Consider the following 19,331-nt stretch of genomic DNA (forward strand, 5'->3'; position numbering starts at 1 on the left):
ATCCCTCGACTTACGCGGCCTTTGCCTCTTCAGATGCGAGTAGCCCACGGCCAACCATCTATCCCCCATTGGGCTCGTGTTCGGCTGCCAAGGTAGCCAGTGCATATGTCCCTATCTTGGTCTTCCGAGGAGACAGCTGTCATGGGGGAAAGGCGAGGGGTTGCCACAGACAAAAAGAGAAAAAAACCGTCCAATTCCAAACGCCAGTTGGAATGGCTGTGTGCCAAACGCATCAGTTGAACCGCATTCCCCGCGCCGGACCTAGGCGTATTTTTTGCCCAGCGGCGCTAGGTGGCTACGAATTAGTCAACATACATAGATCGAATCTCTATGATGCCTGTAAAAAATCGCTAGCTTGATCCTCGGCCTCTATGGCCACCACCTCTAGCGTGCTGAAGTCTTCCGGCATGGTGCTTGAGCCTAACTAGTCTAGTCTAGTCTAGTCTAGAGTGTCTTGGCGAAGGTACGTTGGTTCCATAGGACGGCTAAAAGACCCTGACTACTACTCTAACGGTATGATTGTGGACGTTGGATCTCCAGCTGCCGGTCTTCCGCTGAAAATGGTGGAACTAATCGGATGATATATAGGGGTGAATAAAATATCAACAAACGCCCTGATTGAAGCCACAATTGGTCCCAAACGTGCGACGGCCAGCTCGCAACAATTCAGACCAACAGCCCACAGTCGCCTAGGCTCACGATATGCCTCATTCATTTGAATTTTTGCTGCTTCTTTTGGTTGATATAGTCTACAGCAACATTTTTCTTCTTCCCTCTTCTCCTGTAATAAGTCTGCCTTTATTCCTCCCATTGTCCGTGCAGGTTTTAGTTTAAGACCATCGTGCGCAGAACATACACGCAGTAGTAGCATCTTGGCGTATAATCCCAACGTATATAGTCATATAACGATATACTGTATCTGACACAAATCGTCAGCCATATCGTCAAAGTTTGATTCAAATTGACATGTAACATAACACGTATGGGCAGTATTGAGTTGTTTACACAACCCAAGTCGTGCCAGCGAATCTTGATCGTAGCCATCAGTCATATTTATCTGGTTGGGCTACCTGGACATTTCGTTCTTGCACGCCTCTTCATGTTTGACGAAACGGCGTACAGGATGTTCCAAAAAAAAAAAAAAAAAAAAAAAAAAAAACACACTTGACGAACCTAAAACTTCATCGGCCTTGTCTGACTTCCCAGGAACCGGAGACCTGGCCGCTCGACAACTCATGCCGGCCACGATATCTACTAGCAGTCTTCCCCCTACGTTAAACCTCGCATTAAGGAATACGCTGCACCAAGCCCGAGGTCTGACATCCTAATATAGTAAGCCACATGGCAGTATCTATGGGTATAGCGGGAATTGAGAGCCACATGTATATGGGCGGAGAAACGTGTAACAAGCCAGACAACGCAGGCAGTACAGACAAATGATTGCACATGCCATACGGTATCACAAGGAAACCTCACCGAGAGACCGGTATGCAGCTCAAGTCATTTTAGGTCCCCTCAAACCATCTCGACGGGACTCACTCAAGCAGAGCCACACGGATCACGATGAGACGGATCCGTGATGCACCTCCCCCGAACATCGGGTGAAACAAGTAGTAAGCCATATCAATTGATTCAATGCCGACAGAAAATGCCACGCATGAGATGGCAGTGTGTCGGTCAAGTCCATGACTATCCAGACACAGAGCCTACTCCATTGTACTAATGTCTGTCTCTTCGACTCGCCACATGTACCACATGAACAAGCTCCTGTAAGGCTTGAATCGGTCGGAAAGCTCGGTCATATCTGTCAAAACCGTCATCAGTAAACCTTCGGAACCATGTAGATAGGCATTGTTTTTTTTTTCCTCTTCATTTTCTTTTTTTTTCGGATGCACCCGCCATACCTTTTTCGTTCATATACTTCCATTTCCCGGCCTTGCTGTTTTTCATCTTAGCTACGTCGCGGCCCGAAAAGGCGGCCATTCCTCGTTGCACGCCAAGGTCCCCCAAGCTGAACACGTCCATGAACTTCAGCCCGAAGCAAGCAAACATCTCCACGCTCCACCGCCCAAGACCCCGGACCGCGATAAGCTTCTGTAGAACTTGCTCATATGGGAGATCGGCAAACAGCTGCGCGCTTAGCTCACCCGAAGCAAATTTTTCCGCCAAGCCCTTGACGTACTCGGCTTTGCGCTGGGAAAGCCCAGCGGTCCGAAGCTTCTCAATGGTTGCAGCCGCGACGCTGGATGGACTGGGAAAAAGTTCGCCAGGCTTTTCATCGGCGAACAATGCTACGAACTTGGCCTTGATGGAGCGCGCCGCAGCCCCGGAGACTTGTTGACTTATAATGCCACTGCAAAGACTCTCGAAAGGATCGATCTTCTCAGCCAGTCCCTCCGGACTAAAAATGTGACAATGGTGGGCTTCGATCAAAGGCTTCATGCGGGGATCGACGCGGATGAGATGTGCACATGCCTCCTCGAGTAGGGTAGCGGTGGTCGTCGGCCCCTTGATAGGTATTCCTGCTTTCGATGGTGACGATGAAGTAGTTTGGGCTGGTAGGTGGCTCGCAGCAACTACGACCCGCGAAGTCTCTGGCGACAGCAGCTGGGCATTTGCAACATGGGCGTCGGCGAGCCGAGCCACGGCCTTGTACTTCGGGGTGGTTGATGGTCGGCCCAGTCCAGAAATGAGACCAACGGCACTTGGAGTGGGTGTCACTGGAGGTGGTAGAGGTGAGGCGGCAGGAGCAGCAGTACGGCGCTTCTTTGGAGTGGTTGGTTCCTCTTGATTGATAGATCCTGGCGAGCCATCTGCCGGAGATTTCCGTTTGTTGGTTGGGTCATTTTTAGCGGCCAGCTTCAAAGGTGGCGGCGGCATGCTGGCTGTCTTCGATGCCTCTGTGGCTACCGAGCTCCTCTCCAAGGCTGTACTCAGCCGGGCAGACCTGCGAGTTGCTGTCATATTCGACGAGGACGCAGAATGACATGCCGAGACTGATTTGATGTGCGATTTTGTAGGATTGTCTTGTTGACAACACCTGTTGACCCGAACTCTAGAAAGTGAGTGAAATTGGCCGTGGGGGTCTATTCTCAACAGGGTTCGGTATAAATTCGATGACGCCAGGGCTGAAGAATATGCGGTCCGCCTCAATCAAGACATATAACACTTGTGATATGTCAGACTACTCCGTTTAGAAGGTATTGTGGTTTCGAGAACTTTGCGTGCAAATAATTCAAATCGGAACGATTATCTAGACAACGGTCCCAAAATGAATACCTACCTTAGGTACCTACACCTAGGTATGTTAGGTATTATATAAGTTGATCAAGAGGCCTTGCTCTGCGATGGGTGTTTTAGAAATGGCAGGCGAAACGCGCCACACTTGACCTTCCAAATGTTGATTTTTCCGCAATGTGACCCAGGCGCCAGTTCACGTGGACGGGTAGCAAACAAAGGCTGCTGCTTGCTCCTGCTGCTTACATGTATTTCGTAGGTACTTGCTGAGGTACCTAGGTACCTACCTACCCTTACGGTACTTCCATCAATCGTCCCGAGTTGGCTTTGGCAAACAATGGACTGGTCCTAATCTAGATTAGTGGCACTGTCATCAGCAACAAATATTCTAGACCCAGCCCAGAAAATAAAATAAGGTATAGGCTTGATGTACCTAGGGAAAAGGCACAGTTTCCCCTGGATTGACGAGATATGAGATCATGGTCGTGCGTTTCCGGATTTGGTGTACTGTCCGGCATCGAAGCAAATGGAACAAGCTCATTCATTCTGCACTTGACCCGTACGTACTGTAAGCATTCAGCAAATCGATATGCTCACGGACTGCAAAGCCCTCCAGTTGAGGCGCAGCAGCCACGAAATTATGGGGTGATGATGAATGTTGGCTGGGCCTGGCACGTGCGAATCAATCGGTCGATACGAATCCATGAAGCGTGCCCAGGGATGCGGGTCTGATAGGCATCAATGAGATGACAAGTGCCCCTGGGTTCATGCTGCCATGCCAAAAAAAAAAAAAAAAAAAAAAAAAAAAAAAAAAAAAGTGTGCCAGTCACCCCCCCTACGTACAGACAGGTGGGAGATGATTTGCGTAGGTTAAAATTGATTAAAAGCGTTGTCAATCGATCGTCAAGATACCTGCTGTTATGCATCTTGCTTTGTTCCAATCCATTGAAAAACCTTGTTTTATGCTACTGGTTAGGCTAGTCGGCTAGGTAGGTGGGTAGATTGAAGCGAATTATCAACTCTATGCGCCATTGCCGGTTTTCCATCTTACTGTGTGGTACATTGCGAGTCGAGGTTTATTTCTTTCGCAAAATCATTATCAGCCTTGTTTGGTCTGATGCCTGTGTAGTCCACGGTGTACAGTCCCATCTTGGTCTCAAATCAACAATCGAGAAAGTAAACAAAACGACTCGGAAGAACCTACTTCCCCTGAGCTTGCACATCCGTTACTTAGACATAATGTCCCCACCAGATTTCAAACAAACCAAATTACAAGTTCATCCAGTTGCATCGACCAAGTGAGTTAAAATACGCCAGGTAATACCTATCTACAGTCACTTTCTGCGCGCTGTGATAGTACCTGAAAGGTAAAGTTAGGAAGCCGGTTGATCAACTCTACCGCAGGCTACAGTACCGGTAGGTACAGTGAACCTCAAACGGCTGGCCGCACCCACTGGATCAGCAAGGCGGGAGGAGAAGAGGGCGGTTCTTGGCAATGCACCCCCTAAATTAAGTCACCGAAAAGCCCCACCCACCACTGAAAGTACACGGAACCTTGACATGCTTGGGCCACAATCCCACGGCGCGCGCACACCCCGGCTCCTCCTGTTCTTCGCGCCAACTTTTTTTTTGCTCACTGCAAATTTTAATCAATTTGATAGGCCGGGGCCGCTCCAGTCTTGGCTTCCATCTTCCCTGGCCCCGGTTTTGCCAGTCGACTCCTGCTCCAGGCTCACCACTTGGCTTGCCCCTAATCTTGCATGTCGTGTTCTCCAGATGTTGCAGTAGTCGATTCGCCGCAGACCTCAGCCTTCCACTGAATCCATCTGTCCGCGAAGAGAAAATTGTTTCGCGACGACCTCAAGCCTAGCGAATGACCTGCGAACCTCAACCGCGACAGCATAGCGCACCCCCCAATTGATCCGTGGCTCCCGGCAGTATCGTTACTTTTCGACATAGGCTTATCGTCGTCCAGAGCTGCTCACGTCGTCGCCCTCGGAACAGCAACTACACAACACGCTCGTGTGCCGGTACGGTGCCATCACGAAACTGGCTTCGCAGGACCCTGGAAACTAGTCCTCAGCCCAGGAGCCTTTTGTTCTTGTTTTGCTCATTCTGATCAGACCTTTGGTGACCTCGTATAGATCGGTGGTCTGCCGCCCTCAACGGTTTTTGCACTCGACACGAAGTACAAGAGAGCCGGCCACTCTCGTTTATCTTGTCTCGACTTTCTTATCTTCGCGCTCGACTTGAGTGGTGCTGAGGACCGCTCACACACCGCAAAAATGCTTCTTCCAAAAGGTGGTCTCAACTGGAAGGCTGCAAGAGGCTCACTGCCGCCGTCAAGGGCGATATGGACCTTTGTCACAAGAACAAGGTTCCTGTTGCTCGTTGCCCTGTCTGGCGTGTTTCTATTACTATGGCGCGGCATCAGGTCTTCAGCTTCCGAGATGCAAAGGTTAGTTGGCTGAAATCATCTCGTTTGATTATCGGGGAACCCCCCCCCAAACGGATCTCTTCTACCAATCGACATCTCAGCTGACATGGCATCTGCGCAACTAGCTTCTACTGTTGGGGACCATCAAAGCCTCCTATGGATATGACGGTGAATGAGCAGGCAGCATGGAACGCCCACATGCAGACTCCCGTCATCTTCAATCACCACATGCCTTTAGAAATCAACTCATCTACCATCATCCACCACGACCTCAACCCTATCAAGTCGACTCCCAAGGCCGTCGCCAACGAGGAGCGTGTTCTCATCCTGACGCCACTGAAGGACGCAGCGCCCTACCTGTCCAAGTACTTTGAACTGATCGCCGAGCTTACATATCCCCACCACCTGATCGATCTCGCCTTCCTTGTTGGCGATTCTACCGACGATACCCTCGCTGTCCTCGCCTCCGAGATTGATAGAATACAGAAGCGTTCCGACAATGTCCCGTTCCGCAGCGCCACGATCGTGGAGAAGGACTTCAACTTCAAGCTAAGCCAAGACGTCAAGGACCGCCACGGGTTCGAGGCCCAGGCGCCACGCCGCAAGAACATGGGGCGTGCTCGCAACTACCTGCTCTACACTGCGCTGAAGCCAGAACACTCCTGGGTCTACTGGCGCGATGTCGACATCGTTGACAGTCCCAAGGCTGTATTAGAGGACTTTGTTGCCCACGACAAGGACATCCTGGTTCCCAACATTTGGTTCCACCGCTACAAGGATGGCAAAGATATTGAGGGCCGATGTACGTGGGAGACCTTTAAATCAAGATTCTCACTGCGCCGTCACAGTTTTTGCTAACCTATGCTCATTATAGTTGACTACAACTCCTGGATCGAGTCCGATAAGGGCCGTAAATTGGCAGCCAGCCTTGACAAGGATGTTGTTCTCGCAGAGGGTAAGTTATCCCCCGCCCTTTCTTTTTTCGTACTACAATGGGGATGGTCAGCGTACTGACAATTCCGCAGGCTACAAGCAGTACGACACTGGTCGTACCTACATGGCTAGGATGGGTGACTGGCGTGAAGACCCCACCAAGGAGATTGAGCTTGACGGCATCGGCGGCGTGAACATTGTTGTCAAGGCAGATGTTCACAGATCAGGTATGTTCGGTTCCGAATAACCTCCCGATATGTCCTGTTGCACTCGAGGCACGAATTTTAACTGAGACCCCCTCCATAATAGGCATCAACTTCCCTTGCTACGCCTTTGAGAACCAAGCTGAGACAGAAGGCTTTGCCAAGATGGCCAGGAGGGCAGGATACCAAGTCATTGGTCTCCCCAACTACGTAGTGTGGCACATCGACACTGATGAGAAGGCAGGCAATGTCTGAAGAGGCCATGGGACTGTGAGCCACCATCGGCCCAGACGCAACATTTTATGAGCTGGTGTCGCAATGACATCAGAGCCGTCCTTATGACTGCGACCTTTCGACACACCTTTTTCGTGTCTATACTATTCCTCCTCACACCGTAATACTCACTTCTAGAGCCACAGTTGCTGGGGAGCCTCGCTGAAGCGGCGACAGAAGACATCATTATTGTACGACTTTATAAGAGACGGGAAAGACGAAGCGGGTCTCGAACGATGCGTACGGACATATTGCATTACATGTTGTTTCGAAAGTTTAAAACCAAGAGGAGTTTTCTTTTTACAGGGTTGGGTTTGGGAATGCTTCTTGTCTAATTCTATTCTCCTAGCTGTTCCATTCTTCCATATCTTCACTCAAGACAAGAATGGTCACGCCATGAAAACAGTGTTTCAAGGAATCAGTGTGTATTACAGGTGCGCTATGCATATTTTTTTCTTCTCTCTTTCCTTTCTTGCTAAAGCGACGTTTGTTTCTTCTGCGGGTTTTTGTCAGAAACGGATTCAGCATGCAGAAGCGACTATCTCAGTCGCGTTTGTGAGTGAGTAATGGACCGTCATAGCAAGGTCTGCATATATATCAAACTGGGAAACAGTCGGATGCCCTATTATTCTCATCCTACTTCTCACGAGAATTCCTGTTCGATGTTATCTAGTTGGTGTGGGTGAGAGTAGTTAACATTCCTCGCCACTCCGCTGGACACATTTTGACAAATGCCTGCATACGGCTATAACTGTTTTGTGAACGAGCGAAGGCAGTAGTAGTAGCTATTCATTGGATTAGATCCGTGAGCCAGGCACCTTCTCTTTTTTTTTTTTTTTTTTCAATGATTATTATCACTGTTATTATTATTATTAATTTTACATGAAACATCTTCGCTTGAAATCCTATGTGCAAATCAACTACGTGCGAAAACGCCCAAATCCTAATATCTCACTGCTGCCTTCCAAGCAGTCTCGTCGTAGGACATCGATATGACATGACAATGGCATATTCTTGATACATGAAAGCCAAGGTTGTCTTTGCTACCAGGATTCAGTTCACGGACTACGGGGCTGCAATTTGAGGATGATCGAACATCCAGGGAGCCAAAGAATTGCTAGGGAGTTACGAGTTTGCGGGTTGATAGAGTCTAATGTATGATATACAGGGTTTCCACAAGTAACGCGAGTTTTGCTTGACCGTTTCCAGTCGTCTAAATTCAAACAGTCCCAGTCTGGAAGACCGGGAGGGAACACTGATATAAAAAAGGTGTTACGCTAGGGTCCGCGTTTTTGACCAAGCAGTACCCATTCTCCTTACCGACCAGCAGGTCAACAGAATCAGCAGGTCGTCTAGAGGATTTCAAACTGCTCAAGGTCGAGGACTGACGGCATTGCTGAGACAATGACGCCTCCGCAACCCTTCAATAGTAATGCTGCGCCTTCCTCCATCGCAAAGTTCGTATTAAATGGTTTCCGTTCTTTTTTTCTCTCTCGCCGTCGAATCAAAGCTCTAGTGGGCGCCCTTGGGAAGGACCTCGGCAGAATCGAGGGCGGCCTTCTCGGCGAGCTCGGCCTCGACGCGCTTGATAATCGGCAGCAGGTAGGGGACGTCCTGCTCTGGCTTGGTCCACTCGCTCTTGGGTAGCAATTGGTGCGATAAGCTGAGCTGCGCGGCACGGCGGAGTCTGAAGATGCGGTCGTAGTTCTCCTTTGCGTCGAGGCGCTTGATGGCGGCCTGCACGGTCTCGCTCTCCTCGGGAATCAGGTCATCGGCCCTGTGTGATGGTAGATGCCTTGGTCAGATTTGTTCACCAAAGGCTTCTGCCGGAGTAAGCAGAGCGTGGATTTGTCCCAAATCAATAGAAAGAAGTGCCAGCAAGCACATTTATGAACTAAGCACTTTCTTTGGCTCAAGAGGGGGATACCAATGGGGGAAAAATATTTGGCTGCCATCTTACCTGAGACCCATCTGACGGTAACCAGCAGCATTTGCGTGCCACTCAGCCACGGGCATGAGCAGCTTCTTGAGCCACGGCCGCCTGAGAATGAAAGGAGCTGCTGAAGGGTACGACATTGTCGGAGTTCGATTGATCGTAAACACGTTCGGGGGGGGTTAGCGATGCGGTTACGGCGATGTTTGTCGTCGGTGTCGTTGTGGCGATTCAATACAGGTCGGAATCTTTCGCAATCCAATTCCCGCGGTTGCCAGGCGTGTCGAATCAGGTTGGGCCAGTTTCGAAGCTCCATGCACCAAAGGGGCCGATTGAAAAGTCACGTGGATCGATTCGTGACTTGAGGGAAGAAAGATATGCCTGAGGCCCGGAAGGCATGAATGAGCGGCTTGAGCCCAGTTCACAGAAATCGGCACCATGCACCATGCGCACGTGCTCACGCTATTATCAGCCGTTTACTGCGTGACAGGGTAAGAACCACCGTACCAGCCAAGCCTTTTAGTTTCCTTACTCATGGTGATTCGGTATTCCCACTCCAACGGCTTGATCCGGTCTTTTTAATCAGCTCCTAATTAACTTCCACCACCCAAGCAGAAATCTAGCAGAAGAGATGAAGAGGGAGAAAAAAGACACCTAACCTGTGCTGTGAGAGATAGTTGGCTCCATATGAAACTGGCTTGCCTTGTTTTCGTATCTAGGTACCTTACCCAGTCACACAATCTTGCTAACTCATCTAAATAGCTGCGCTTTGTAACTATGACACCCAGTAGATACCGAGTTGGATGCGTCATTGCGACAAGGGGACGGACTGACACTCTCCTCCAGGGAACCAACCAACAAAAGGACTGGCTTCACGGATCCAGAATTCTTTATCTGACGTAAACGTAAACAGAACCCCTACAGGTAGGCAATTGAAAGGATTCGCGATAACCACCTGATGATATTGTGTGGTTTGGTTTTCACTGGTTATCTTTGCCATGCACGTAGACGAGGTCAAGGCAGCAAAAGGCTTTTTTCTGCACAAAAAAAAAAAAAAAAAGCTGGAAAAGAAACACAAAACCCGTAAATCTTACGTTGGTCCCAGCAAACAGGGGCAACTTGTAAGGCATTGCACATACCTACGCCAAATCGATCGATTGACTGCTCGTTGTACTGACCCCTCTGCACCCTCTTGCCTGGTTTCCGAACCGAGCGGCCCGAATGGCGTGCCGGTTCTGGTGCTGGTGCTACTAAGACTGCTACGTATTGCGAGCGGTGGGTGTTCACTGCTCACGCGGCTTTGGAGAAGCGCTTCCCCGCACACACCGAGCCGTCGTGATCCGGCCAAGGCTTTTTGTTGTTTCCCTTCTCTTTCTGTTTTTTTTTTCTTTTTCTTTTTTTCTTGTTTTCAGTTGTTGTTGTTATAAGTTTTTTTTTCTTAATTTTTTTTTTTTTTTTTTTTTCATGGCCCTTTCGCATCGGATAGGTTCATTACTCGCCGTCGAACGCTTGGGTGTCTTGCCGCTACGGGGCTTGTTCAGTTTCCAATTATTCCCGACCAAGCCCCATTATATACCTGCCGCCAAAAATACCACCTACGAGGCACATTATCCACTCACCCAAGGTACCCTACAGTACCTACGTTGACCTCAGGCGCATCCCTTGATCTCGGTTTGAACTGCCAGCCAATTTGCAGCTACCACCCAACCACCAAAATAGAAGGTAGCACAGACGAGCTAGCCGCAAAATAACCATAACCCAGGCGGGATCGGGCTCTCTCGGGACGCATCTCGCCGCCCCAAAGAGCCCCTCCTGCTCGCGGTTACAAAATCAGGCTTGTGAAGAGCACGCGCTTTTGAGGGGGGAGTGGAATGTCATCACACGACCGACGACACCAAGTTACTCCGCCTGTGAGCTTTGATTCCGAGGGCGACGCCACCGCTGCGGGAGACCATGGGCCGCTGACCTCGCCTGCTGAATTCTACCCCCCGCCGCCGCCGCCGACCCCGGAGTCTATCGGGATATCGGTTCCCGAACCCCTCGAGGCCATGCCGGACAGCCCACGTACCATCTCGCCGCTGGAGAAGTGGGCCGCACACGCGACCTCGTCTCAGTTCAACGCCCTCTCCGGGGCCATTGGTGGCTTCACCTCGGGCGTTGTGGTCTGCCCGCTCGACGTGATCAAGACAAAGCTGCAAGCGCAGGGTGGATTCGCCGCGGTGCAAAAGGGGCGCCATGTCGGACACCACAGGGTATACTCGGGGCTTTTGGGCACCGGCAAGATAATATGGCGGGAAGAGGGCATCCGTGGCATGTACAGGGGGCTTGGACCGATAATATTAGGATACCTGCCGACATGGGCAGTCTGGTTCACAGTCTACAACAAGAGCAAGGAGTTCCTCGGGGAACATCACAGTATGCCCAAGCTTCCTTCCACCTTGATCTCCGCGCGCCCAAAGCCGTAGCCACCAAATTTGCTGACTTGACCTCGGGTTCCCCTCTGCAGAAAACTCATTCATCGTCAACTTCTGGTCCTCGATCGTTGCCGGCGCGAGCAGCACCATCGTGACGAATCCCATATGGGTCATCAAGACACGGCTCATGTCGCAGTCGGCACGCGACCACATAAGAACGAGCTATTCACAGTTCCCAAAGGGTGCGAACACGCCAACTTCGCGGCCGACGCTGCACTCTCCATGGCACTACAAGTCGACAATGGACGCGGCTCGCAAGATGTACACGACCGAAGGCATCACCTCATTCTACTCGGGCTTGACCCCAGCCCTGCTCGGCCTCACCCACGTCGCCGTGCAGTTCCCAGCATACGAGTACCTCAAAACAAAATTCACCGGCCAGGGCATGGGCGCCGTGGCCGTGGACAAGGAAGGGCACCAGGCGGCCAATCAGTGGATGGGTGTCCTTGCCGCCACAATATTATCCAAAGTTCTCGCCAGCAGCGCGACGTATCCTCATGAGGTTATTCGCACCCGGCTGCAGACGCAGCAGAAGCCTATGGTCGGTAACGGAAGCAGCAACGGAGGTGCGGGGTTACCGAGGTACCAGGGCATCGCCCGGACGTTCAGAACTATTCTCCGCGAGGAGGGCTGGCGTGCCTTCTATGCCGGGATGGGCACGAACCTGATGCGCGCAGTTCCGGCGGCCACGGTGACGATGCTGACATACGAGTATGTTATGCGAAGGTTAAACCAAGCCAAGATTGATGGGAAAATACTTCTTGGCGAGGCGGAAGGATAACTTGAGGTGACACATTGCGGGTAGCTTCGTATTATGCACGTTAGTACGGCGAGAGATTTTGGGCTCTCCGTCACGCCTCCCATCATTGATCTGCGCGATCCATTCTTGGCGACTCATTCTGTCTAGCCACCTAGCCATATAGTTTAAGGTCCAGGGAGCACTTATGTATATATCATCATATTTCGCATGGCCCTCTGTATGTGCCAGACACCACCCCATCCCCCATCCCCCATCCCTCGGCTTTATGGCACCAGTATAAAGATTTTTTTTGTGTATCTCAGGACGGACATAGACCAGTAGTGCTCTCCCGCTGTCGGCTAGAGCTCAGCTTATCTGCTTTCGCGGCTCGAGACCGGAAAGCCCGAGAAAATAAGCAGGCTTTTTTTTTTTTTTTTTTTTTTTTTTTTTTTTTTTTTTTAAGCGGTCAGGGTGTTTGTTTTCAACCCTTCAGGATGTTTTGTTCCAAAGTAAAACAAATAGTAGCATCTTCTAAGTACTATAAAATAAAACAAAACCGAGTAACTCAAGTGCAACCCAATGAAAAGCAAGTAACAATGTTGAAACTCTAGCCTACTTCTCAGGCGGTGCTGGCTCCTCTGGATAGGACGGACGATTCCTAATTTGGGCATCGCGGTTCGTCTTCTATAATGGGGGATACGGTTCCAGTGGTTAGTCTGTCTTTTGATGGCATACTGGCGGTGGCTTGTGATGTAGAGATGATTTATAACCACCATATGGCGGACAGGGAAGACATCAAGAACTAGGGCCCTGGTTTGTAACTTACGGCGTTTGCTTTGGCCTGACGGATGGACGAGCGGGTATATCTGGAGATGCGGTCGGCCCAGTTAGACGAAGCTGATTTGATTCCGGAAAAGATATACAATGCCGGGCACGATGAGCTGTGTAGCATTTGTTGCAATCGATTCTTACGTGAATAGAAGGCACGCCATGGTGAAGGCGGCCGCAGGTGCCACGATGGTCTGAGCTCGGCAAGGTTAGAGACGTCCCTATATTTAGTTGTCCCGAATCATCTTTGAGTGTGATGAAGTAAACCTACTCTGGGTGTGATGTTTGCCATGCCTGGCTGGTTGTTTGACGTTTCGTGATTCCGGACTTGTTTGATTGAAACAGTCAAGCAATATGATTCAGATATGGATTTTGTATCCCACCTGGTTTGCGAATTATAAAACTGTATCCTATTCCTTTCTAGTCTAGGTTTAGAAGACTTCGTGCAGTTTTTGAGGTAGGAGTAAAGGGAGCGTGTATTCGGTCGCTCAGTGCGTATCGTACGATTTGAGGGTGGGATGCACGTGCTTCCTTTATCGTGACCACTCTCCACTAAATATGCAGAATCGAACAAAGACCCGACCAACCTGCCTGTTGAGAAAGAAAAGTCAGCCCGTGAGTATCATTATCTTGGTATTGGTGTCGTTATCTTGACATTCGTTCGAAATCAACACAAAGTAAACAATGAATCGCGATAGCCTGGAGTTATTTGCAATAAAAAATAATAATCAAAAAGAACCAAGCCGAGAGCATATCTAGAAGAGTGCCTATCTTTGCGCACTTGAAACCAAACGTCGCAAAAATCCAAAGACAAAACAAACAATATAAAAAAAAACCCCTCAAGCCAAAGTAAACAAAACATAGCCGTCCAAGTCATTAGTCGTTAAATATGGGAAAGACATCATGAGATCAGTCGTAACCTCTCCTCCTTCGCCTCTGCCCGTGATGATCTTCTCTCCAGTCTCCGGCTCCATACTCGACTGCCGCGCTGCCAACTTCCAATTCATCGCCGTCATCGTGCCGAGAGTGCCGATCTCGTTCTCGTCGACGATCCCTCCGCCCTTCGCCGTCACCACCACGTGCTGCCTCGCCAACAAGTCCCTGACGATCATCGCCCCTACCGAGGGTGGCACCGAGTATACCGCCCAGAACGCCCAGCCAGCCTCCTTTACCATCGAGCATGCTTACGATTTGCCTTGCTGCACGCTCGACAGTCTCATTGTCCGTGCCGCCAACAGCCCACTGGCCTTGCATTTCCAGACCTCGACGTCGAGGACTGCGGTATTCAAACTCTCCACGACGTGAGCTCCACCGTCGCGGGCGAGGGCCATCATCGTGGATGGGACGACCTTGTGAGTCGAAACGGTCAGGCAGAACTTCGACAAAATCATCGTCTTCCGTATCCAAGTAGCGATCCTGACGATGACGGGGGCGGTGAACCATAGCACCCTCTGAGCTAGAACGGTGCCGTCGGGACCTTGACCTAACATCCACATATTCAGGATCATTATCGTCTTCCTTCCTGCGAGGATACGAAGGATGTGGTACGAGCTGCTGCTGATCTGCAGTCGGTTTGTCGTCGCCCAGATCGCTATGCTCAGTATCCTTATCGCCTCCTTGACCCTCGTGGAGTTTTCTAAGGGTCTGAGAGGACTTTGGACTGAGAGGAATAAATACTACAGATTTTGAATGCTCGTTCCCCGAGCCAAGATTCGCTCGGGATGGAGCTGCGATTGTGGTGTCACTGAAGAAAGACGATGACGAAGATCGGGACAGGGACTGGGCACGAGGTTTTACACCATCTGCAATTGAAAAGCCCGTCAGTTCAGGTTCCGAGCCAGGTCCAGAACCACGGAAGCACAGAGTCGAGCTTATTCAAATGGTTATAACGCACCCGGGCGTTCAGCGTCCTTGGACAGGGGAACTTGACTCACGTGGTCGCCATGGGGGTTCATCCGCGGAGGCGGAGGACCGGGAGGAAATCCCATGGGCGGCGGTCCTGGTGCATTGTTGGGCGGACGCGGATCCATTGGGTATGGCGGCGCTGCCGGAGGCATCCCTGCAGGAGGTGGTGGCATGCCTGTCGGGGTGGGCGCTGAGTTTGGGGGATAGCCGCCATAGTCAGCTGGATGGTAGCCGCCGTAGTCGTTGAGGTTGGTCGAGGCAATGTTTGGATGGCTGGTGAAGCCAGGACCTGCCGCGCCCGACATTGCTGGCCGGATGTAGGCGCCGCCAGACGCGTGTGGCGGTGATGGCGGATGACTGTGACCATGGTAACGGTCATCGTAGCTGTCGTAGCCATCATCGATCTCATCCTCATATCCTGCGCCCAGTGTACATTGGTTTTCGTTAGTTCACCCAAGGGCACATCTTGAGCCAGCGAGCAAGGGTCATACCCGGCATATTATCCGCATTGCTGATGCCGTATTCACAATGAGGGGTGAGGGGGAGGAAAGAGAACAACAAAACCTGTGCAAAATCGACGGGGTGCAAGGTTACTCACGTCTACGTTCCCGGTCTCTGGCCCTCTCTTCTCGCTCCCTGTTTCGATCACGTTCTGGGCTCATGTGTCGGTCGTCAAAGCCAACGCGACTCCTATTGCGGGGCCTGTCCCTGTCCCTATCCCTATCTCGTTCGCGCATCTCGTCCTCGTGCCGGCGCTCCTCTTCCTCGTCGCGCTCCTTCGACTTTTCTCTCCGCTTCTGTATCCCCTTCAGGCCGATGGCAGCAGCCGCGGCACCGGCCCCGGCAGCGGCCATCTCCCTCAGGCGGCTCTTACTCCTCTTCTTCTCGGGCTTCTTGTCATCTTGGTCGCTGTCGGAGTAACTCGATCGGCGGCCGCGATGACGCCGCCGGCCATCGTAATCCTCGGTCGCCGAGTCATAGCCGCCGCCGCCGCCGCCGCCAGCCCCTCTGCGGCGCGCTTCCGGCGCGACCGGATTGTTGCCGTACTCAACCATACCTAACTCGGAGTCAGCTCTCGAGGAGTCGTTGTGGGGGAGGGGGGGCAGTCTAGCGCGGGCGTTGGACCTGCTGTGGGACCGCGAACGCCGTCTGCGGTCACGGTCATCATATGACCAATCCGAGCTCAAGCTTCTGCTTCGGCTCCTGCGCTTCCCTGCCGCGACGGATCGCGAACGCTCACGCTCCTTCTTCTCCTGGTGCTTGTCGTATATCTTCTTGGCTGCTCCGCCGGCAAGCCCCGCCGCCACAATCTCGGCGCCGGTGCGCAGGCGCGAACGGGACCGGTGACGAGGCGATTTACTGCGGCTGTGGCTGCGGCTGCGGCTACGTCCACCACTGCGGGCGCGTGATTTGTCTCGCAAATGCTTGACTATACCTGCAACGGCGGCAGTGCCGGCAGCGGCTTTGGCCACACTTGCTGCACGGCTACGGCTGCGCGAACGGGTGCGAGAACGGGAGCGAGATGAGTAGTACTCCTCAGAATAGCCACGACGAAGGCTGCGTCCACGACTCGCCTCTTCCTTTTCAACCTTGGAGGTCTGGTAGTACTTTGCAGCTCCCGCGACAGCCAAGGCGGCTGCCGCAAGACCGAGGCCTGTCTTGAGCTTGGAGTGTCGATCTTCATCCCGACCTCGCGAGCGTGAGCGAGACCGCGATCGCCCACGGCCATCCTCGCCGTAATGATCCTGGTACGCGCTTCGCGCGCGCTTGAAGACTTCAGTTCCGAGCGCTCCGAGCGCAGCGCCAGCAATGACCTTGCGACCCCGGTTCTCCTGGAGCCCGCCATCACCAGATCGCCTAGTTGCAAGGAGCGCGGCGGCACCAGCACCAGCCAGGGCCCCCTCGGCTAGGTGACGCTTGCGGTGGTGGTCTGCGCTCTGACTACGCTCACGGACGATAGTCTTCTTCCTCACGTAGTACTCCTCGTCGTCGTCACTGTACTCGCGGCGGTCTCGTTCCCTACGGCGATCGTAGCGCTCCATGGCGTACTCCTCCTGGCGTTCACGGCCGCGGTACAGACCGACCTCGCGACGTCGGTAATACTCATCATCCTCCCTCCAGCGCCTCTCGTCGCGGATGACCAAGGGCGCCGGCGAAGGAGCTTCCTGGACGATGATCTTCTGCTCTGGTGCGCGCTGGCGTATAACGATAGGAGGCATCGACGGCGCTGGCTCGTAATATTCTGTTTCCTTGCGGTAGCGCTCGACCTCTCCATACGGCTCGTCTCTCCGCTCCTCCATGCGGCGCTCGATGCGCATCTCCCCGTCTTCTCGGCGCTCGACACGCTTCTCGACACGGACATCGGTCTCGTCCCGATCCCAGCCGCCGCGCGACTGCCTATCCCAGTCGCGCTCGCGAGGTGAAAGCGGCTGGTCGTCGCCGCGCTCAACGACTTTCTTCTCGACGCGCGACCTGACCTCAGGGCCGAGGGGGTCGCCTGGCTCGCGCTCGATGCGCTCGACGACCTGGCGGCTAGTCCGGTCACCGCGGTCCCTGTCGTATTCGCGGGACTCCTTGTAGATCTCTATGTCGTCTGGCACACCGTCTCCGTCGTAGTCATGCTTGGTGACATGCTTGTGCTCGACCATGGTATTGCGCGGACTCGGCTCAAATGCTGAGCGGGGTCGCTCGGGTACGTAAGAGCGGCCACGCGGTCCGTCGACGTCGAGCAGGTCACGCTCCGACCGGCCGGCGTAGCCCGAGAAGCGCGAGCGCCGGTCGTCGTCGATATCCTCGATGCGCTCTATCCGCTCTACGCGCTCTAGGCGGGAGCCCGGGTTCACCTTGTAACGGTGCACCGTGGTCCTGCTACCATAATGCCTGTCATCAAACTCGTCATCCGAGGGCGACCGGTCCCGCACGTGGTATGTGCGGGACTCTTTGTAGACTCCTTCAGGAGCCATCTGTTTGTTTTTGTCGCCGCCGCTCACAACTCTACTGCGCTCCTGGTGAAGTTGTTAGACCCAAAATTTTCAAGCGATGATCGACGTAAACCAAGTAGGTAATATTTACGCACGCCAACGCGGGGAGAAAAGGAGGGTGTTTCTCACAATGACAAGAAAGAACAAAAGTTTTTCTTTGAAAAAAATCGCAGAATTTCAAAATATCAGGATAATATCACAAGTATATACCTCGGGTGTACAATACAATTAACGTGTATCGTCACTAACGGGGATGGTTGAAAAAGGACGGACGGGACTGCTCAAAAGCGCCAGTGACGTGATGGAGGGGGGACAACTGGCGCAGGCAGGCGGAGACGAGAGGAATTTCAAGAGAGTCAGGAGGGGGTGGGTTGGCAATGGAGACAAAACCCAAAGTCCCGGCCAAGATTTTGTGGACATTGAACAGGGTATGGTGGTGGCAGAGCAGGTGAGAGCCTATTAAGGTACGACGTTCAGAAAGCAAGGTCACTTTACCGATGGGGGCAGGACACGGGGGCTGGACTACTGTACACATGTACATAGTATGTACATTCAGTACACAGCCGGGCTGATTGATGCGCGAGCGAGCGACCCAACCAACCATTCAGGCAGGCATTCAGGTCAAGTGCAGTGCATGTCGGCTGGTCTGGCGCCAGGTCAGAGCAAGTCCGGCTGTCAAGTAACCATGTCTTTTTTTTGTAGGTCATCATTGCGAAGAAGGTGTGTAATCCTAACTAGGTTTCCTCTACATACAAGACATTCATTTTCTTTTCTTTAGAAAGACGGGTCCATCTCGTATACTTGCGGTTGACACTGGGCTTTACTTAACCTTTACTGTTAGGCTTGGTCCCTTTTAAACTGTTCATCCCGTACCCGCTGCCTTCCACATTTCCTGAGACGGAATGAAAAGAATTGGACGGAAGCGCACATGGAGATCATCCGAGTCTATGGGTAATTTTTACCTTTGTACCATTCAGCAGAACTGTGGGGCGAACTGGTTGTGCAGTTTTGACTGTGTACGCGGTACAGTATTAACCGGTCGCAGGAGGTACCTGTTCAAGCTGTTGTTACCCCACTTCCATCTATCATGTACCTCCATACTTGTGCTTTTAGACCTAATTAGTAGCAAGCCAGAATAGACTTGTTGCACACACAGCTAGAGAATCCTGTTCTTTGTTCTGTCTCCTAGCCTGGACTAGAACTAGCCCGAGTGACTGACTTCAATCGCTGCAGTAGCATTAATAACATCACATTGCATCCCATGCGTGTCTTCTCTCTCCTGATGACATGTTTTTTCTTTTTTTTTTCTTTTTTTTTTTCTGTCTTTTTTTCTGTCTTTTTTCTCAGGGCCCCGTAGCTGGGCCGTTTCGAGGAGCTTCTACCATGTT

At 52.0% G+C, this 19,331-nt stretch overlaps 6 protein-coding genes across 6 annotated transcripts; 2 read left to right on the forward strand and 4 right to left on the reverse strand.

Annotated features, from left to right (window-relative positions):
• Positions 1-1,159: 1,159 nt before the first annotated feature.
• On the reverse strand, positions 1,160-3,685 carry MGG_06190 (DNA-3-methyladenine glycosylase). The gene is made up of 2 exons (XM_003712027.1): positions 1,905-3,685; positions 1,160-1,804 (listed from the first exon to the last, which is right to left on the reverse strand). Exons 1-2 carry the CDS (start codon positions 2,962-2,964, stop codon positions 1,707-1,709), a joined length of 1,158 nt encoding a protein of 385 aa, XP_003712075.1. The 5' UTR covers positions 2,965-3,685; the 3' UTR covers positions 1,160-1,706.
• Positions 3,686-5,011: 1,326 nt separating this feature from the next.
• MGG_06191 (mannan polymerase II complex ANP1 subunit) lies at positions 5,012-7,899 on the forward strand. Its single transcript, XM_003712028.1, has 5 exons — positions 5,012-5,695; positions 5,800-6,476; positions 6,549-6,629; positions 6,700-6,834; positions 6,917-7,899. The coding sequence occupies exons 1-5, from the start codon at positions 5,523-5,525 to the stop codon at positions 7,063-7,065; spliced, it is 1,215 nt and encodes a 404-aa protein (XP_003712076.1). The 5' UTR covers positions 5,012-5,522; the 3' UTR covers positions 7,066-7,899.
• Positions 7,900-8,129: 230 nt separating this feature from the next.
• Positions 8,130-9,348, reverse strand: MGG_06192 (cytochrome b-c1 complex subunit 7). The gene is made up of 2 exons (XM_003712029.1): positions 9,044-9,348; positions 8,130-8,860 (listed from the first exon to the last, which is right to left on the reverse strand). Exons 1-2 carry the CDS (start codon positions 9,157-9,159, stop codon positions 8,596-8,598), a joined length of 381 nt encoding a protein of 126 aa, XP_003712077.1. The 5' UTR covers positions 9,160-9,348; the 3' UTR covers positions 8,130-8,595.
• A 709-nt stretch (positions 9,349-10,057) lies between these two features.
• On the forward strand, positions 10,058-12,649 carry MGG_06193 (solute carrier family 25 member 33). The gene is made up of 2 exons (XM_003712030.1): positions 10,058-11,431; positions 11,523-12,649. Exons 1-2 carry the CDS (start codon positions 10,888-10,890, stop codon positions 12,269-12,271), a joined length of 1,293 nt encoding a protein of 430 aa, XP_003712078.1. The 5' UTR covers positions 10,058-10,887; the 3' UTR covers positions 12,272-12,649.
• Positions 12,650-12,841: 192 nt separating this feature from the next.
• On the reverse strand, positions 12,842-13,349 carry MGG_15227 (uncharacterized protein; the record flags this gene model as incomplete). Its single annotated transcript, XM_003712031.1, has 4 exons — positions 12,842-12,913; positions 13,056-13,095; positions 13,202-13,251; positions 13,329-13,349. 4 exons carry the CDS (start codon positions 13,347-13,349, stop codon positions 12,842-12,844), a joined length of 183 nt encoding a protein of 60 aa, XP_003712079.1.
• Positions 13,350-14,940: 1,591 nt separating this feature from the next.
• Positions 14,941-17,925, reverse strand: MGG_15226 (uncharacterized protein; the record flags this gene model as incomplete). The annotated part of the gene is made up of 2 exons (XM_003712032.1): positions 14,941-15,380; positions 15,561-17,925. 2 exons carry the CDS (start codon positions 17,923-17,925, stop codon positions 14,941-14,943), a joined length of 2,805 nt encoding a protein of 934 aa, XP_003712080.1.
• Between the last annotated feature and the right edge of the window lie 1,406 nt (positions 17,926-19,331).

This window comes from Pyricularia oryzae, chromosome 3, assembly GCF_000002495.2.
Source record: "Pyricularia oryzae 70-15 chromosome 3, whole genome shotgun sequence".
In the NCBI taxonomy this organism is placed as follows: domain Eukaryota; kingdom Fungi; phylum Ascomycota; class Sordariomycetes; order Magnaporthales; family Pyriculariaceae; genus Pyricularia; species Pyricularia oryzae.

Excerpts from the sequence above, each read along its gene's own strand:
- MGG_06190 (XM_003712027.1), bottom strand. The coding sequence starts at position 2,964 with ATGACAGCAACTCGCAGGTCTGCCCGGCTGAGTACAGCCTTGGAGAGG. Across the intron at positions 1,805-1,904 it reads GAAGTATATGAACGAAAAAG|ATATGACCGAGCTTTCCGAC; the intron begins GTATGGCGGGTG and ends CGGTTTTGACAG.
- MGG_06191 (XM_003712028.1), top strand. The coding sequence starts at position 5,523 with ATGCTTCTTCCAAAAGGTGGTCTCAACTGGAAGGCTGCAAGAGGCTCA. Across the intron at positions 6,477-6,548 it reads CAAAGATATTGAGGGCCGAT|TTGACTACAACTCCTGGATC; the intron begins GTACGTGGGAGA and ends TGCTCATTATAG. Across the intron at positions 6,630-6,699 it reads GGATGTTGTTCTCGCAGAGG|GCTACAAGCAGTACGACACT; the intron begins GTAAGTTATCCC and ends ACAATTCCGCAG.
- MGG_06192 (XM_003712029.1), bottom strand. The coding sequence starts at position 9,159 with ATGTCGTACCCTTCAGCAGCTCCTTTCATTCTCAGGCGGCCGTGGCTC. Across the intron at positions 8,861-9,043 it reads TACCGTCAGATGGGTCTCAG|GGCCGATGACCTGATTCCCG; the intron begins GTAAGATGGCAG and ends ACCATCACACAG.
- MGG_06193 (XM_003712030.1), top strand. The coding sequence starts at position 10,888 with ATGTCATCACACGACCGACGACACCAAGTTACTCCGCCTGTGAGCTTT. Across the intron at positions 11,432-11,522 it reads GTTCCTCGGGGAACATCACA|AAAACTCATTCATCGTCAAC; the intron begins GTATGCCCAAGC and ends TCCCCTCTGCAG.